We start from the raw sequence: 16,675 nt of genomic DNA, 5'->3' as shown, positions 1-16,675 counted from the left end.
ATTCTTTCTACCTCTCCAAAAACTAGTTTGTTTGTTTTAACTTTTTAAACATTAAAAGATAATGCAGTTATGCATATGTATGGTTATTGAGACTTTTGTGAGAAAGATTAGAGGCATCTTTACTAAAAATTAGATTTTGATAACGATTATCTAAGAAGTCACAAAAAATATTTTTATGGATTAAACTAAATCTATAATAAACAATTGTATTAAACCAAACCACCCACTTTTATTTATTATTGTGTCATATTACATGAAGATAGGAAAAAACACAAACGTACAGGAAAAGAAAACACAAACATCTGACTTGTTACATTAGGAAAGGAATCAGGCTTCCAATCCTAATGTTACATTAAAGACACAGAAGCAAAGTTTGACAATGAAGCCTTATTTGTAGCATATTATGAGACCATGTTTTGTGACGAGGATAAGGTGGTTGATGATGATTGTGAACATGAGAGTGAACCTTTTTTAGTTGCCAGACAAAATGTCTTTAAGACATGGCCAACCATCAAGGATAGGCCTCACATCACCCAGAAGAGTGTCATTAGAACTACCTGGGGTGTATTTGATACGCACATATTGATTTCCTTTGAAAAGGTAAGCTTCAGACTCTTCATGAGAAGCAAAACATGCATCAATTCCACTTTCAAAGACCGTACCTTTCAGAACAGTAAACCCATCAGTGATGTTACGAATGTTGCCAATAAGCTGCTTAGAATCATAATCTATGCGAGTATACTTATTGCCCTTGAATAAGTAAACTTCTTTTCCTTTGATTGACCTGAATGCAGAATCTATGCCATTCTCAAACACTGTGTTTTTGAGGACGGGAAACATTTCAGCAATTGTGGTAGGACCTTTGAGAATCTTGTCATTTGTTGTACCTGGAGCATAGTCTATGTAGGCACAGTGTTTGGTTGAGAACACATATGCTTCCTTGCCTTCAGTGTCGAAGGCAGAGTCAATTCCTTGTTCCGCAAATGGTGCTCCTGCAAGTGATGGAAAACCACTACTAATCAAACGCAGATTAGTCAAAATCTTATCATCTGTTTTTCCCGGAGTGTAGTGCACTCGCACATAGTGATTCTTCTTCAGGAAGAAGTACACTTCATATTCTCTTGATGAACGAAATGCAGCATTGATGTAAGCCATCTTTCTTAACACAAGATTGAGATATATGATTTGATTTGAGGATGCTTATACATTCCCATGAGAGGCACCTATTTATAGTGTTATGGAGTGGGAACTTCTTACCCTTGTTTCAACGTAAAGCAATTGATAAAGATGATCTAACAAGTAAAAACAAAGTGTTATCGGTGCTGCATGTCCTCTCTGTTAGCATCATCTGTTTTTTTGTTACAAATTATGGAAGATAAGAGGGATAACACGTAACCTTAAAAGCCACTAAATTGAAACACGTAAACAAATGTTATGTAACTTCTGCATGTGCTGTTTGTCATCACATAAACAAATGTTATGTTATGAACTTGCTGGGATTCTACACTGTTATCGGTGCAGCATGTCCTCTCTGTTTCAGGGATAACACGTAACCTTAAAAACCACTAAATTGGAACACGTAAACAAATGTTATCTAATTTCTGCATGCACCTTCAATACATTAATCTATTACTCTGTTATGTAAACCGTGTGCTGTTTGCCTCGTCACATAAAACTCGATAAGTTTAGCACTGTCATAGGATATCTTAATTTGAAATATATATATATATATATATGAGTGTTTAAAAGTCATTTGGAACAACTTTGAAAGGTTATAAAATTATGGAAGAGAGATTGATAAAAATAAACTTACTTTAATATTACACTACTACAAAATTATTAAATAAAAAATCAATTTTAAAGATAAAAAACTATTAATTTCTGTAATAGCTAAATTATATATATTTTAGAGACTAAAAAAATAATTTATATTTAAATTAGTTTAGATTATTGATAAATAGTTTCTAAATTGATATCTAGTTAGCTGCTTAAGTTTTAGTTATCAAATATTTAAATTTTAAAATTGGTATTAAAACTTTGGTATCAATTTAAAAATTATTTATTAATAATATAAATTAATTTAGATACAATCTTTTTTAATCTCTAAAATAATGTCTAATTTTATCAATATATAAATTAATTATTTTTAATCTCTAAAATTAATTTTTATTTAATGATTTTTTTAATATTATTTACATAACATAATAATTTTATTATTGACATGTACGTTTTGTACTTTTCATTTATCGTGGGGAGTTGAACTTCGTCAGTAACATTCACAAGAGTTTAACTTTATTTTGCTAAAATAATAATTTAAATATACCAAAGATAATGTAACTATAAATAAAACATAATTAAATTTTAAATTCACAAAATCAACCATTAATTAACTTATAAATGGAATAATTAATGAAAATTTTATGATGGATTATGTAGGATTTTAGGGTAATAATAATAAGAAGTGTCAATAAGCAAAATAAGACCGAATAGATCAATATCAATCACTTAAATCGACATTAATATAATATATTTTCAATATTTAATTAATATATTCAATATTAATTTATGTTATGAATGTATGAATTTTTGTGACAATAATAATAGATTATTTTTAATCCAAATATATATATATATATATATATATATATATATATATCGGGTAAAGAGTAGAATAAATTAAGAAGGAGATGGATGTTTCAATACAAAACCACATTTCACAAACGTTTATATTTTAAATATGACAAATATTCTTAATCACAATCTTTCTTCCTATTATTTTATTTAAATTTTCTCTAATCATCTCTTTAATCAACATTTATTTCTTTAATCCATAATCATTTGTTTCCGTCACACTCATCTTCTTACTCCCTGTAACATTTTTGTCTATTTTTTTTATTTATTTTTAGTAAAAATGGAGACATTATGGTAATATTTAAAAAAAAATTGTCGTTAGTATCGACAACAGTAATACAAATTAAATTAATATTAAAATATATTTCATTTATGGTCGACTTAACTAAAGTTATATTGAATATTTTTTTATGTATAAACGCAATAGAATTAGTTTGAACAATACTAAATTGTTTTATTTTAAAATTAATTTAAAAATTAGTATTGAATAAACGTCAATTTAACCGACAATATCCAGAATCAGTCTTCAAAAGTTAACTCTAATGAATTAAAGTATATAATTTTAGAATCTATTGAATGTGGAACGCAAATCTGACACTATTAACTAATTAACGATTATGTTAATTGTAGATAAAAAAATTATTATTATTTTTAACTGTTAAAGTTGGCTTTTGGTCAACACTAATTATAAGTATGTATTTTGTTCTAGTGGTTGTGTTCTAATACTCTCCAAAATTTAGCATTGATGCAATATCATACATAACTCAACAAAATTTATTTTGAAAATCTTCATGTTATTCAAACAATGATAAATTTGATTAATACAATAAACATAGTACTAAAAATATATGAAAGATTTCAAAACATACTCACATTCTAGACATTTAGTTAACAGGTCTATTATAGTATTTATAGTTTTGAATTTTTTTTAAATCTTTTCTTTGGTTCAGTTGAAGGTTTGGGTTTGACTCACGTCTAAGTTTTCCTTAACTAGTTTTCTTTTTCTGATTGGTGTCTCGCTCCTTTGGTTTGTCTGTATTTGCTTTAGTGGGATGTCGGAGGAAATTTCTGTCAGGTTATGTCAGGAGTTGCTTGTTTCTTATATGTTTGAAAGGTGTTAAGCGGTTAGGCTGCTTATATCTTTTTTCACCCCTGAAGTGGTTCTTGTGTATATATATATTCTTGATTGCTGATAAAAAAAAGTATTTATAGTATTTATTTTAGTACAAATTTATTAAAATACCTCATCAATAAATAAAGACTAACCAAACTCAATTACCTTTAAAAAATCATTGATAGATTAATATTAAAATTATTAAATTTTAAATCAATAGTATTAAGTATTATAGCGAGATTATGGTGAGTGTGATCATGTGTAGTAATGAAAAGTGTAATATGATTGTAGCCCTTTTGTATGCTCATTTTTTGGTGTCTTGTGCATACTTTAGGTAATATATGCATCATTTTCTCTGTATCCACTTTCAAGGCTTCATTCGCTGCTCATCACCAAACAAAGTTTAGTGTTATATCTTTGGTGTCTCTCAGAATTTTTCTCCTTAGATATTTCATTCTTTATCATTTAAGCTTCTGCAGTAGCATGTCCTTTAACATAATCCAGAATAATGATTTATCTGACATTTCAGTTATTGTAAGTGTGCTTCTTAAATATTTCTATTTTGTACTTAATCTGTTTTCATTTTGATTTGATTACTTAATCCTCCAACATGCTAAATAAACATCTATAAGGCCCTTGCTTCCTTCAAATTTCAAGCTCTCCACTTCCTAAAATCTCATTCTTACCTCAAAAGATTCACTATCTCATCTTCTCTTACTCTCTTTTCCTTCTGTCATGCTTTTATGTAGTCATATTCTACTAAAATCTACTTAAATTGTAGTATTTGAAAAAAATAGAGGCCTTTTACTAAAATTAGATTTTGACAACAATTATCTATAAAGTCACAAATTATTTTTTTATGGATTAAACTAAATCTATAATAATCAATTGTATTAAACCAAACCACCCACTTTTATTTATTATTGTGTCAAATTACATGAAGATAGGAAACAAAGACAGGAAAGGAAACACAAACATCAGACTTGTTACATTCGGAGAGGAATGAGGCTTCCAATCCTAATGTTACATTAAAGAGACAGAAGTAAACTTTGGCAATGAAAGCTTTATTTGAAGCATATTACGAGACCATGTTTTGTGATGAGACTAAGGTGGTTGATGATGATGGTGAACCCTTCTTTAGCTGACAGGCAAAATGCCTCTAAGACATGTCCAACCATCAAGGATAGGCCTCACATCACCCAGAAGAACGTCATCATATGCATCTGGGGTGAATTTCATACGCACATACTCATCTCCTTTGAAAAGGTAAGCTTCAGACTCTTCATGGGAAGCAAAACACGCATCAATTCCACTTTCAAAGATCGTACCTTTCAAAACAGGAAACCCATCAGCAATGTTACGAATGGTGCCAACAAGCTGCTTGGAATCATAGTCTATGCGAGCATACTGATTGCCCTTGAATAAGTAAACTTCTTTTCCTTTGGTTGATCTGAATGCAGAGTCTATGCCATTCTCAAACACTGTGTTTTTTAGGACGGGAAACATCTTAGCAATTGTGGTAGGACCTGAGAGAATCTTGTCATTTGTTGTACCTGGAGCATAGTCTATGTAGGCACAGTATTTGGTTGAGAACACATATGCTTCATTGCCTTCAGTGACGAATGCACTATCCATTCCAGGTTCTGCAAAGAACGTTGCTTCAAGTGAAGGAAAACCACTACTAATCAAACGCAGATTAGTCAAAATCTTATCATCTGTTGATCCTGGAGTGTAATGCACCCGCACATACTTATCCTTCATGAAGAAATAGACTTCATAGTCTCTTGATGAACGAAATGCAGCATTGATGTAAGCCATCTTTCTTAACACAAGAGAGAGAGATATGATTTTATTTGAGGATGCTTACTTTCCTTTGAGATGCACCTATTTATAGTGTTATGGAGTGGGAAGTTCTTTACTATTGGTATTGTTTCAACGTAAAGCAATTGATAATACTATCTAAAAGTAAAAACAAAGCAGGCTTATAAGTTAAAATGTTTTGATGTTTTAAATGGTTGTTGAGAGCGTGGCACTTGAAGATAAGAGGGATAACACATAACCTTAAAAGCCACTGAATTGAAACACGTAAACTCCACGATGAGGATTAGAGAGGTTGGAGTTTCTTGCTTACCTGAAAAAGGGAGACTCAACAACATCATCATTCCTTCTTGTAATCATGCTTAAGTAAACTAAAGATGATGGCAATGAAAAAACTGATATTTAAATGAAACTGATACGTTAAGGATGTTCCAAACTTTTATAAGCCTAAATACAAGAATTATGTCCAAAAAATGTTATAATGCAGTTTAAATATGGTTCAACTAGCTGTGAAAAAATTAAGCAATACCTTTCTTGAAGATTAAGCTCATAAAGTTACCTTTTTCTTGAATAGAAGTGTATGGCACATCAATTTTCTTGTCGCACTTTCCATTTAACTACAGAAAATATTATATGTGAAAATAATTTCAAAAGTGGAAAAGAGTAAAGGATGTATTTACTTAAAAAAAAACCAGAGAGGTCATTAGTTTTTTTTTGTTTTTGTTTTATCGACAATAAAAAATAAATAAATAAGAACCACTTCAGAGATGGTTCAATCCTTATACACGGTGTCCAACTACCGATTCCTGCCTAAAGTCTCCCAAACTAACTAAAACTTACATTGCCCTTGCTAAAACTAACACTCTCAAAAGATTATCCTCATGCACAACATAGGTTCTAAACACCAATCTGAAAAGGAAAACAAAGCTGACCTAAAATTTAAAGAGACCCAAGACCAAACATTTACTTGCACCAAAGAAAAAACTTCAGACGCATCTGCCACCCCTCTCTTGAAAATAAAGTTATTCCTGTGATTCCATATCACACTAACCACCCCGACCCAGATTATGTTCCAGAGGTCATTAGTGAAATCATATTTGTACTTGTATAGGGTTATAGGGTTTAGATAGTAAGTGTAAGTGACTGGAACAATTGTCTTTCATCCCTCAGTCGCTCCTCCTTCACCTTCATTCTCATATTCACTCATTGGTGTTCATTCATTCTTCCTTCCTCTTCTTGTATTCGCTCTCTAATACCTAGCCGACTGAGAATTAATCTGCAAAAGATTCTCCGACAATCAATTAAGTGTTATGTATACGAAAATAAAGGTGAGAAATTATTATTTATAAGAAAATTATTAATATTATTATTATATTTATTATCATAATTAGTTTTTATTATTATTATTATTATTCTTATCTTCATTATTATTGATATATTTATTATTACTAGCAGAAATACATACGCCAATGACGTGCTGTGTATCCGTATTTTTTGTTTTTATCACTATTATATTCATATTTTTTTTATAAAAAAAAAAACCAAATGATAAGAAGGGACAACAACTAAATCAAATAATAAGAAGAAATAAAAAATTATAATTTTTAAGAGAGATGAAGATATGAAAAAAAAAGTTGTTTCACATGTTTGACAAACTACTCCACATTTAAAATTTAAAATTGATATAAAATTTAAAATTGATATAAAGGGTAATAAGTATGGTCGCATAGCCTATGATTCCAAACATCCAAGGAGTTTGTTGGCACCATTCGTAACATCGGTGATGAGTTTACTATTTTGAAAGATATGATCATTGAGGAATCCGAAGCTTACCTTTTCAAAGAAGAGAAGTATGTACCTAAAGCAAATGCCACCTAAAGTATTCATTATTAGATTGGATATCATCAAGTTTGCAAAAGAATTAAGACCCATTTATTTTATAGTTGAATAAAATTAATAGAGTGAATGAAATGTATATCCAAACTAATGTCACCCATAAATTTACACTGAGATTTTGATATTTCTGTTGTCAAAACAAATAGGGGCATAATTATTATTTACATCACCAACGATGCTTAACCAAAATCCTTAAGGATTCAGATTCAATTTCCCCATTTAGATTTCCAAATAATTTTACAAGATTTTGAAGCTCAAAAGAACTGTCAAAAAGAGGGCGTGAAATCACTTTTGGTTAAGAGACACACTCCAAGGGCAAAATAATCTCAGCTAAGACAAATGTAACAGCATAAATTCTGTCAAGACATGATTATATTTTTTCCTTTGTTGCTTGAAAAGTTCTTTTCACACCTCTTTCTATCTCTATGCGTTTGTGTTCTCTTTGAATTCAATAAATATTAATTAATATACTCCTCTTTTCTTTAAAGAAGTGTAAAAATAATAACAAAATAATAAATAAAAAAATGACAACAACGTGAAGTTAAAAAATTCCACCAATGTAACATATTATCACATAGAAGAAAGGAAAACAAATATCACATTCAGAAAGTAAAACAAGCATCCACACTTGTTACACTAGGAAAGAAAAGGAAGCAAACTTTGATAATGAAAACCTTATTCTTATCATGGCCTCTTGTTTTGTCAAAGCTCATCATTTTTTATTTATTTTTATTTTTTTGAAACCTCATCATGCTCATCATGTTCTTCATCATGTTCTTCATCATGCTCTTCATCATGCTCTTCAGGAGAGGATGGATAATAAAGAATATAAGAACTAGGTCCTAAATCAACTGATGTATCATTGAAAGGCAAAATGCCTCTAAAAGATGACCAACCATCAACGATGGGCTTCACAACATCCACAAGAGTGTGATGGGTAGAACCTGGGGTGAAATTCATCAATACATAGTTTTCTCCCTTGAAAAGATAAGCTTGATTCTCGTTATGAGAAGCGAATGACGCATCAATTCCATCTTCAAATATGGTACCTTTCAAAACAGGAAATCCATCAGTGATGTTACGAATGGGTTCAACAAGTTGCTTGGAATCATAGTCCATGCAACAATACTTATTGCCCTTGAATAAGTAAACTTCTTTCCCTCTGGATGACCTGAATGCAGAGTCTATGACATGCTCAAACACCGTATCTTTTAAGACAGGAAACATTTGATTAGTTGTGGTATCTGAGAGAATCTTGTCATTAGCATAGTCTATGTAGGCAAAAGTTTGGTCACAAAAGATATATGCTTTGTTGCCTTCAGTGTCGAAGGAACAATCTATTCCATATGCTTCAAATGTCGTACTCTGAAGTGATACAAAATCATCACCGATCTGACGCAAATCTGTCAAAACTTGATCATTTGTCTGTCCAGGAGTATAATACAACCGCATATACTTGTCGTATATGAAAAAATAAACTTCATTTTTTCTTGATGAACGAAATGCAGAATTTATATAATTTGGTATTTCCATATATATATACCTACACAATATAATAGGTAAAGCAATTGATAAACAAGATCTAACAAGTAAAACCATTTTTACAAGGATCGAACGACAGTCAATTTAATTAAATTTCTTTACTACGACTTCCACCATAAAATCATATTTAAAAAAATCTTTAAACCCTAAAGCCTAATAACACACTAAAATGAGTCATATGGCGTAAAATTTATCATGAAAAGCAACGAACTCAACAAGCATGCGATGGTTCACAACATCATACATCACTAGCCAAATGGAAAACATTAGCCAAATACAATCCAAATACATTGTTACGGCAAAACCCTCAAAATAAGACGTAAATCAAATTCAGTTACACACAAATTATAGAATAGAGATTGATAATAATGTACCTGTATAGACAAAGAAGATCTAGATAGTATCTAAAACTGATTGTACCTGTATAGACAAAGAGGATCTAGATAGTATAGACAAAGAGGATCTAGATAGTATAGACAAAGAGAATATAGATAGTATCTAAAACTGGTTGTATAAGATATCAGTGATCCTTTGATTTGATTGATTGGAGCGTATCTTATCTATAGATAATTTATTTATAATGTTTATTATGAATCATTGTTTTGATTGACTGAATCAATAAAATATCAGTTAATATCTGATTTATAGGAAGATATATTAATATATTAATTTACTTCTCATCGTTTAAAGTGTGTTTTTTGGTTGAATAAATGGTTCTAATTTTTTTTCAAAAATATTTACAGAGATGTTTATAGGTTCATTTGATTATTTTTTTTAAAGACTATGATATGTAAATGCAGGTAAAAATGAGATAATTTTGAAAAAAATCATCATTCATATTCATATGGTGTTTATTTTCTACTGATTATACCAAAAAAATTAATAAGTAAATATATATTTTTATTCAATACTTACATTTTGATAATATAGTTATAGTTACATATTATTTGTCGTATAGGTATATAATTTTTGTTGCTCATAAAGAAAAACATATTATTAGTCGTTTCAGTTTTATATAGGAGGTGTATAATAGGTTTTTCTGGTTTTTATAATAATTCAGGATGAAGTATCAAAATAAAGTTGGTAGTGTACATATATTATATATATTATATCTATAATATCTATAATATTATAAATAAATTTACATTAAAATAGTAATTAAATTAAACATACCTTTTAAATTTTTATAATAATTTTGGATGAAAGACTACCCTAAAATAGATCAGAACTTTATTTTTTTAAGAAGACTTGAAAAAAGTCTGCATCACGACACTAAATAAGTTTTTTTGAGAAAATTTGGAAGAAAACTGCATTAAAATGGTAAAGAATAAATAAATAAAGGAAAATTTTCAAACAATTTAAATATTAATAAATTTTTAATTTATAAAATAATATCTAACTTAATTATTTGTTTAGATTAGTTATTATTAAATAAACTTTTCTTACTGTTATGAACGAAGAATACAGAAAAAAAAATTATGCATTATTGATTTTAACCTTATTTTTTCCCCTCATTAACTATCATTTGTTTCATAACAGATTTCGTAAAATATTTTACGAAATGTGAAAATAAATACATAAAATATGATAATATTTAAAAAATATTTTTATGCATATATAATTTAATATTATTTATTTAGATGGAAAAAATAGATAGCGTAAATAAAAAATATATTCAAAATATATTTTTCAAAATGTGAAAATAAATATATAAAATATGAAATTATTTAAAAAAATATTTTAATCCATATATTATTTAATAGTATTTATTCAAATTTTATCCTTATAATATTTATGTTTTATTTTATTATTTTAAAAATATATGAGAGGAGATATTTGTAATTTTGTGACTTCTTTAATTTTGAAAACTAAATTTTAAATTTTAAATATTAAATATTATATTTTAAATTACCTATATATAGGAGATCTCCTTTAAATATCATTTTAAATTTAAAATAGTGAATTTTAAATTTTAAATTTTAAATTACCTATATAGGAGATCTCTTCTTAACTATCATTTAAAATTTAAAATTGTGAATTTTGAATTTTGAATTTTGAATATTTAATTTTTAATTTTTTTAAAAAATAAATTTTAAATTTTAAATATTAAATATTTAAAAAACAATTTGATCTATATATTAAATATTGTTTATATAAATGAAAAAATATAATTAAAAAATATCTTCATATCATAATTCGCAAAATGTAAAAATAAATATATAAAATATGAAATTATTTAAAAAAATATTTTAAAATTTAAATTTTATATTTTATATTTTAAATTACCTAAATAGGAGATCTCCTCTTAACTACCATTTAAAATTTAAAATTTAAAATTTTGAATTTTGAATATTTAATTTTTTAAAAACTAAATTTTGAATTTTAAATATTATAATTTAAATTTTATATTTTAAATTACCGAGATTCCTCTTAACTATCATTTAAAATTTAAAATTTAAAATTTTGAATTTTAATTTTAATGTTTTAATATTTAATTTTGAATTTTTAATATTTAAATTTTAATATTTAATTTCGTATATGTTTTATGTACTAATAAATTTTAAATTTTAAATATTAAATATTAAATTTTAAATTACCTATATATAGGGGATCTCCTCTTAACTAACATTTTAAATTTAAAATAGTGAATTTTGAATTTTAAATATTAAATATTAATTTCTTTTTAATTTTAAATTACCTATATATAGGGGATCTCCTCTTAATTACCATTTTAAATTTTAAATTTTAAATTTTAAATCTTTTAAAAAACTAAACCCCTAAGAAAACCATAATCCCTGCAACTCACCTATCACTGCAATGCCTCTCAATCACGATCTTTTGGATGGAAATTTCCTATATGTTTTCTCATATAGTAATCCTCTCATTGGTTCAGTTTTTTCTAGTACTTAATTTCTCTTTCAATTTTTTAATTGTTCTATTTGTTTGTGTGAGCACAATAATTATAATATTGTCATCATATAAAAATGCTAAAGACATTCATAAATGAATAATCAATAAAAGTAAAATCAGAATATATACTTTATAGTTGAAAAACAACACTTACCGATTGATTTCGTGGTTCTGGAACGGAAGTGGTGGTGGTTTTGGAACGGAAGTGGTGGTTCTAGAACGGAAGTGGTTCTGGTAATTTGAATTTGAAAACAGAAAGTTTGATGGGATAAAAGTGAAGATGATTGGGAGAAAAAGATGATAGAAAGTTTGATGGGATATAAGTGAAGATGATCAGGAGAAAAATATGATATAAATTTTGATGGAACAAAAGTGAAGATGATCGGGAGAAAAAGAGGATAGAAAGTTTGATGGGATAAAAGTGAAGATGAACATGAGAAAAAGATGATAAAAAGTTTAATGAAAAGGAGAAAAAGATGATAGAAAGTTTAATGAAAAGGAGAAAAAGATGATAGAAAGTTTAATGAAAAGGAGAAAAAAATGATAGAAAGTTTGATGGGATAAAAGTGGGAGATGAACTGAAAAAAAAAAGGATGCAATTGTAGAATGTTTAAACTCTTTGAGATATAAAATTTAAACTCTTCATAAAAAGGATGCAATTGTAGAATTTTTAAATTGATTTAAGAAACGGATCTTATGATTCTCCACTACACATAAGTCACCTATCCTACTTCCCACTTTCTCTCTCATATATAGGTACCTACTCCCCACTTTCTCTCTCCACTATTTTATTAATCTACTCTTTAACAGTATACTCTTTAACTTCTCATTTTAATGTTATTAAAAGAAATTATTTTTGAACAATAAAAAAAATACTAAAGAAAGAGAAATAAAAAATGCGGATACACACTACTATTTAATTGTATACTCTTTAACTTCTAATTTTAATTTTATTAAGAGAAATTGTTTTTGAAAAATAAAAAAAATACTAAAGAAACAAAAATAAAAAATGCGGCACCTCAGGGCCCGTTCCCGCTAGTAGTAATAATAATAATAATAATTTTATTTCTACATGATAAAATAAAATCTACACTAAGCCTTTTTTTATCCATAAAGTTTATTACAAAAATCAAAATTATCTTGTTAAAAAAATTCTCTTTTTATATGTATCAAATTACCACTAACCTTTTTTGTAGTGTTTGAATAAATTAATATTTTATTTATTTTGATTTTCCTTTTTAATTCAAAATATTATATTATTATAAATGTTTGTTAAATGTATGTTATGGTTTTAAAAGAAAGTTTGATGAGGTGAAAAGTGTGAACCGAACATTTGTCTTATTAATAGAATGTTGAGTTGAGGTTTAGGTTTTTATGGTTGAGCAATGATGAGTTATGAACCTTTGATTTAGAAAAGAAGGCATTCCCAAAGATAGGTTTTGCAGAGTGCTACATAGGTGGATTTAAACCTAAAAAGATGTTGAGGTAGTGGTTTTGATTTGACTCTGAATCGGCAAGGGGTGGTGGGTCAAAAACCAATCTTCTTTGTTTTCACTTTTGAGATTTTGCCATACCCTGAAGAAGACTCCTCTTCATGGTTGGTTTTTTCTCCCACAAAACCAACCTCCAACCTTCCTCTCCTACCACACTCATGCATCTCTCTATCTTTATGCTTCCTCACTTCTTCATTCTTCACCTTTATCATTTCAACATATACATCTAATTTTTTTTCTCAAACTACCCAGGTAGGTACCTCTTCTTCTTATATCCTTCATTCTCTTACTTCTTTTCCCAACTCTACATTTTCCAGCGAAAATGAATAAATTAAATTGAGATATTTCGGTCAGAGTCAATCCTAAAAAAACTTTACATAGTCCAGAATACATAAAAATGAGGGTCGTGGCTGACAAATGTAAACAACACCACAAATAAACATAAACCCCTATCATTTTCTAACAAATCTCATGCGTACCAAAGGTTCTACACATTAATTAGAATACGAAAAACTTATTTTACAGGCTTTGGAATTTAACCATGACCATACCTTTACTTGTACCATAAAAAAATTTCGATATAATTTATAATGCGGCTTTTAAAAATCTTCTTATTTCTATTTTCCAATCAGGTATTGGAAAGTAGTTGCAAACATTGGAAAGAAGCATTAACAAAACCTTTTTGTTTTCTTACAATCTCAAATCTCAATAACACTACAAGTTATAAACTCGGAAACTTTTATGGTTTAGTCTCTCAAATTATTGTGCCATGAAGGTTTGTTTTATGTGGCTCACTTTTTTTGTTTTGTTTTCTTTTCAGAAGGGTTCTAGTTTATATTCCATTGAATATTGAATACAATCAGCAGCTCTTCAAGTGGAAGATTTCTGGTGTAGATATATCAGCAAACTTCATTTACATTGATTAATGTCGACCAAGGTTAAAGGCTTGCTTAAAGGATTTAGATACATATCCCAAATATTCGGTACGTGCATTGAAAATTACCTAATTTTATTGGAGTGTTTTTAATAGACAAAGAATAAATAAGATAAAATGAAACATTTCAAAGCGTCACAACCCTTATATAAAATATGGCCAAGATCAACCTGTTCAACACCTGACCAACATACATTCTTCAGGCTTTACAAATCTCCAAACTAAATTTCAATTTAAAGAAATGATCAACCACATAAAAAAAATCGCTACTACCCTAACCGAATCCTTATAATCAATTTTTAGTCTAAACAGTATACACAAAACAAGTTTTACTACATCCAAAAGCCTACTACATAATTTTATTGGTAGTTTAAATATGCTTACAATTCCTTACAAAAATTATGGTGACAATTTGAAAAGTTAAAAGTTATGGTGATAAGTATTTTGCAGACGAGAAAGAAGAACAATTTCAAATTGGTTTGCCAACTGATGTAAAGCATGTGGCACATATTGGATCAGATGATCCACAAGCAAATGCACCAAGCTGGGTACTATTATCTTTCTCTACTCTTATCACTTTCTTTAGCTCATAACTCTTCCTTAATTAAGAAACATTAGTTTCTGTGCATTTTCAAATCTTATGCAGATGACAGAGTTTAAAGGAGGAAAAGAAACCCCATCAGGAAACCCTAATCAAGAAGGTTTTAACATGTTTCTCTACTTACCATTTCACTTATTTATTCAGACTTTCTTCTAATAATGAAAAAAATTCATTCTCCACTCTTAATATTTAAAAATAAAAACACAATTTAAAAAATTATAATCCTTCAAATTAGTGTTTAAACTTTAGTGAAATGTATCAACTTCCAAATTTATGGTATGAATGTTGAATATACTTTAGGAACACAAGGTTTGATGAAGTAAATATATTAAGCATGTAATCAGGAGTTTAATTTTCATATTTATATGTATTTAGCAAGAAATTAATTCTTTAAATAGATTTTAATATCATGAAGAGTTAGTACTTAACTTCTTCAAAAGAATTTAGGGTTACTAATATCATAAGATTTTTGGCAAAAATAAGTTTGTCATTCATTTTTTTAATTATTAAAACTCATCATATTAATCTTTAATTTATAATTTTAAGTCACTGTTGTCCTTTATAAAAAAAATAATGGTTCTAGATTTTGTACACATAAATCGAATAGAATAATATGACATCTTGAAAAAAAAAAGGCTTAAAAGTGTCTTAAAAAAATTAAAGATCAATGATAACTTATTTTTCATGTTGATAAAAAACTTAAATTTACGAAATAAAAAAATTAGATAAAGAATAAATTCAAATTAACTTTGATAAAAAATAAAGTCTAAAATTTAAATAAGGATTTAAATTTAATTTTGGTAAAAATAAAGAGTGAGTAATAAAAAACAATTTTGACCTCATATTTTAATTTAAAATTTATTTTTAGAATTATTTATAAATAGATAAAGTTTTCTTAACAATTTTTTTTTTATCGTTTCTTCATATTTTTATAATAATATTTTTTTATAATTATTATTAGTTAAAATTTGAGATGAGAAGTAATGAAAACTTTTATTAAAAAGAAAACAAAAGATTGACCTAAAATCTGTTCCAGAAATGGTTCATTTGAGTTCGTCTTCTTCGTTGAAATTCAGGTGAAAGGGAGAAAAGTTCGAGAAGTTCGAGGAGCCGCCACCTGATTCCCAAGTCCCGAAACCAATCCAACGACCCCGACGGCCAGGCGCCTAGACCGAAGACATCGCGCCGCCACCAGCGCTCCTCCGACCCCTCCGCGGACACCTTAAGTCAAGACACCTCCACCGGCAGCTCCCGCCACCGGAGACCACGGCGTAGCTCCAACCACAGCGGTGAGTCGCCGTCGTCCCAGGAAATGCCGCCGGCGAGCGCGAAAGGCAGCCGGCGGAAATCGAAGAACTCGGAGGATGGATCCGTGAAGAAATCCTCGGGAAGATCGTCCAAAGGAGGAGACTCTCTAACTGACATTTCGGTTTCAGATTATGGGTCTGGCTCTGAAAGTGGGCCAGCGGAGCCCAATAGGGTTTAAATTGGAGTGAGTCAAAATTTCGGTTTCAGATTATGGGTCTGGGTCTGAAAGTGGGCCGGTGGAGCCCAATAGTGAGTGAAAGAGAGAGTAATATGTGAAGAAAGAGTTTAGGGAGAAAGAGAAGAAGTGAGGGAGAGACATGTTGTTTTGCAAGTTGTAAATTATTATTACAGGTTTTGATGCATTTCTTTTATTTATTCAATCTCATTTCATTTCCTTTTCTATTTTTCTCCTTTTTTCTTTTTAACTT

The 16,675-nt window shown here is 28.5% G+C and overlaps 4 protein-coding genes across 5 annotated transcripts; 1 reads left to right on the top strand and 3 right to left on the bottom strand.

The window, feature by feature from the left end:
- Positions 1 to 204: 204 nt before the first annotated feature.
- Positions 205 to 1,198, bottom strand: LOC137827545 (albumin-2-like). The gene has a single exon (XM_068633731.1). The coding sequence runs from the start codon at positions 1,153 to 1,155 to the stop codon at positions 472 to 474; it is 684 nt and encodes a 227-aa protein (XP_068489832.1). The 5' UTR covers positions 1,156 to 1,198; the 3' UTR covers positions 205 to 471.
- Positions 1,199 to 4,633: 3,435 nt separating this feature from the next.
- Positions 4,634 to 5,621, bottom strand: LOC137827554 (albumin-2-like). Its single transcript, XM_068633741.1, has one exon. The coding sequence runs from the start codon at positions 5,561 to 5,563 to the stop codon at positions 4,883 to 4,885; it is 681 nt and encodes a 226-aa protein (XP_068489842.1). The 5' UTR covers positions 5,564 to 5,621; the 3' UTR covers positions 4,634 to 4,882.
- Positions 5,622 to 8,188: 2,567 nt separating this feature from the next.
- LOC137829478 (albumin-2-like) lies at positions 8,189 to 13,616 on the bottom strand. The gene is made up of 2 exons (XM_068636280.1): positions 13,486 to 13,616; positions 8,189 to 9,002 (listed from the first exon to the last, which is right to left on the bottom strand). The coding sequence occupies exons 1-2, from the start codon at positions 13,614 to 13,616 to the stop codon at positions 8,189 to 8,191; spliced, it is 945 nt and encodes a 314-aa protein (XP_068492381.1).
- LOC137827521 (CRIB domain-containing protein RIC6-like) lies at positions 13,391 to 16,647 on the top strand. Of its 2 annotated transcripts, XM_068633692.1 has the most exons (6): positions 13,391 to 13,656; positions 14,037 to 14,124; positions 14,225 to 14,387; positions 14,789 to 14,886; positions 14,985 to 15,039; positions 16,016 to 16,647. In XM_068633692.1, exons 3-6 carry the CDS (start codon positions 14,330 to 14,332, stop codon positions 16,423 to 16,425), a joined length of 621 nt encoding a protein of 206 aa, XP_068489793.1. In that variant the 5' UTR covers positions 13,391 to 13,656; positions 14,037 to 14,124; positions 14,225 to 14,329; the 3' UTR covers positions 16,426 to 16,647. The 2 variants fall into 2 exon arrangements, with proteins under 2 accessions (XP_068489793.1, XP_068489792.1); XM_068633691.1 differs by lacking the exon at positions 14,037 to 14,124 and having other exon boundaries at positions 13,394 to 13,656.
- The last annotated feature ends 28 nt before the right edge of the window (positions 16,648 to 16,675 follow it).

This window comes from Phaseolus vulgaris, chromosome 7 (assembly GCF_000499845.2).
Source record: "Phaseolus vulgaris cultivar G19833 chromosome 7, P. vulgaris v2.0, whole genome shotgun sequence".
Lineage (NCBI taxonomy): Eukaryota > Viridiplantae > Streptophyta > Magnoliopsida > Fabales > Fabaceae > Phaseolus > Phaseolus vulgaris.
The sequence above is the reverse complement of the archived record's forward strand: the minus strand, read 5'-3'. Positions and strand labels throughout refer to the sequence as shown.

What these genes read in the sequence shown, in the direction of transcription:
- LOC137827545 (XM_068633731.1), bottom strand. Translation starts at nt 1,155, where the DNA reads ATGGCTTACATCAATGCTGCATTTCGTTCATCAAGAGAATATGAAGTG.
- LOC137827554 (XM_068633741.1), bottom strand. Translation starts at nt 5,563, where the DNA reads ATGGCTTACATCAATGCTGCATTTCGTTCATCAAGAGACTATGAAGTC.
- LOC137829478 (XM_068636280.1), bottom strand. Translation starts at nt 13,616, where the DNA reads ATGATAAAGGTGAAGAATGAAGAAGTGAGGAAGCATAAAGATAGAGAG. An exon ending in GAAGAGGAGTCTTCTTCAGG is followed by an intron (nt 9,003 to 13,485) that starts GTATGGCAAAAT and finishes TATATTGTGTAG; the next exon opens with GTATATATATATGGAAATAC.
- LOC137827521 (XM_068633692.1), top strand. Translation starts at nt 14,330, where the DNA reads ATGTCGACCAAGGTTAAAGGCTTGCTTAAAGGATTTAGATACATATCC. An exon ending in ATACATATCCCAAATATTCG is followed by an intron (nt 14,388 to 14,788) that starts GTACGTGCATTG and finishes AGTATTTTGCAG; the next exon opens with ACGAGAAAGAAGAACAATTT. An exon ending in AGGAAACCCTAATCAAGAAG is followed by an intron (nt 15,040 to 16,015) that starts GTTTTAACATGT and finishes GTTGAAATTCAG; the next exon opens with GTGAAAGGGAGAAAAGTTCG.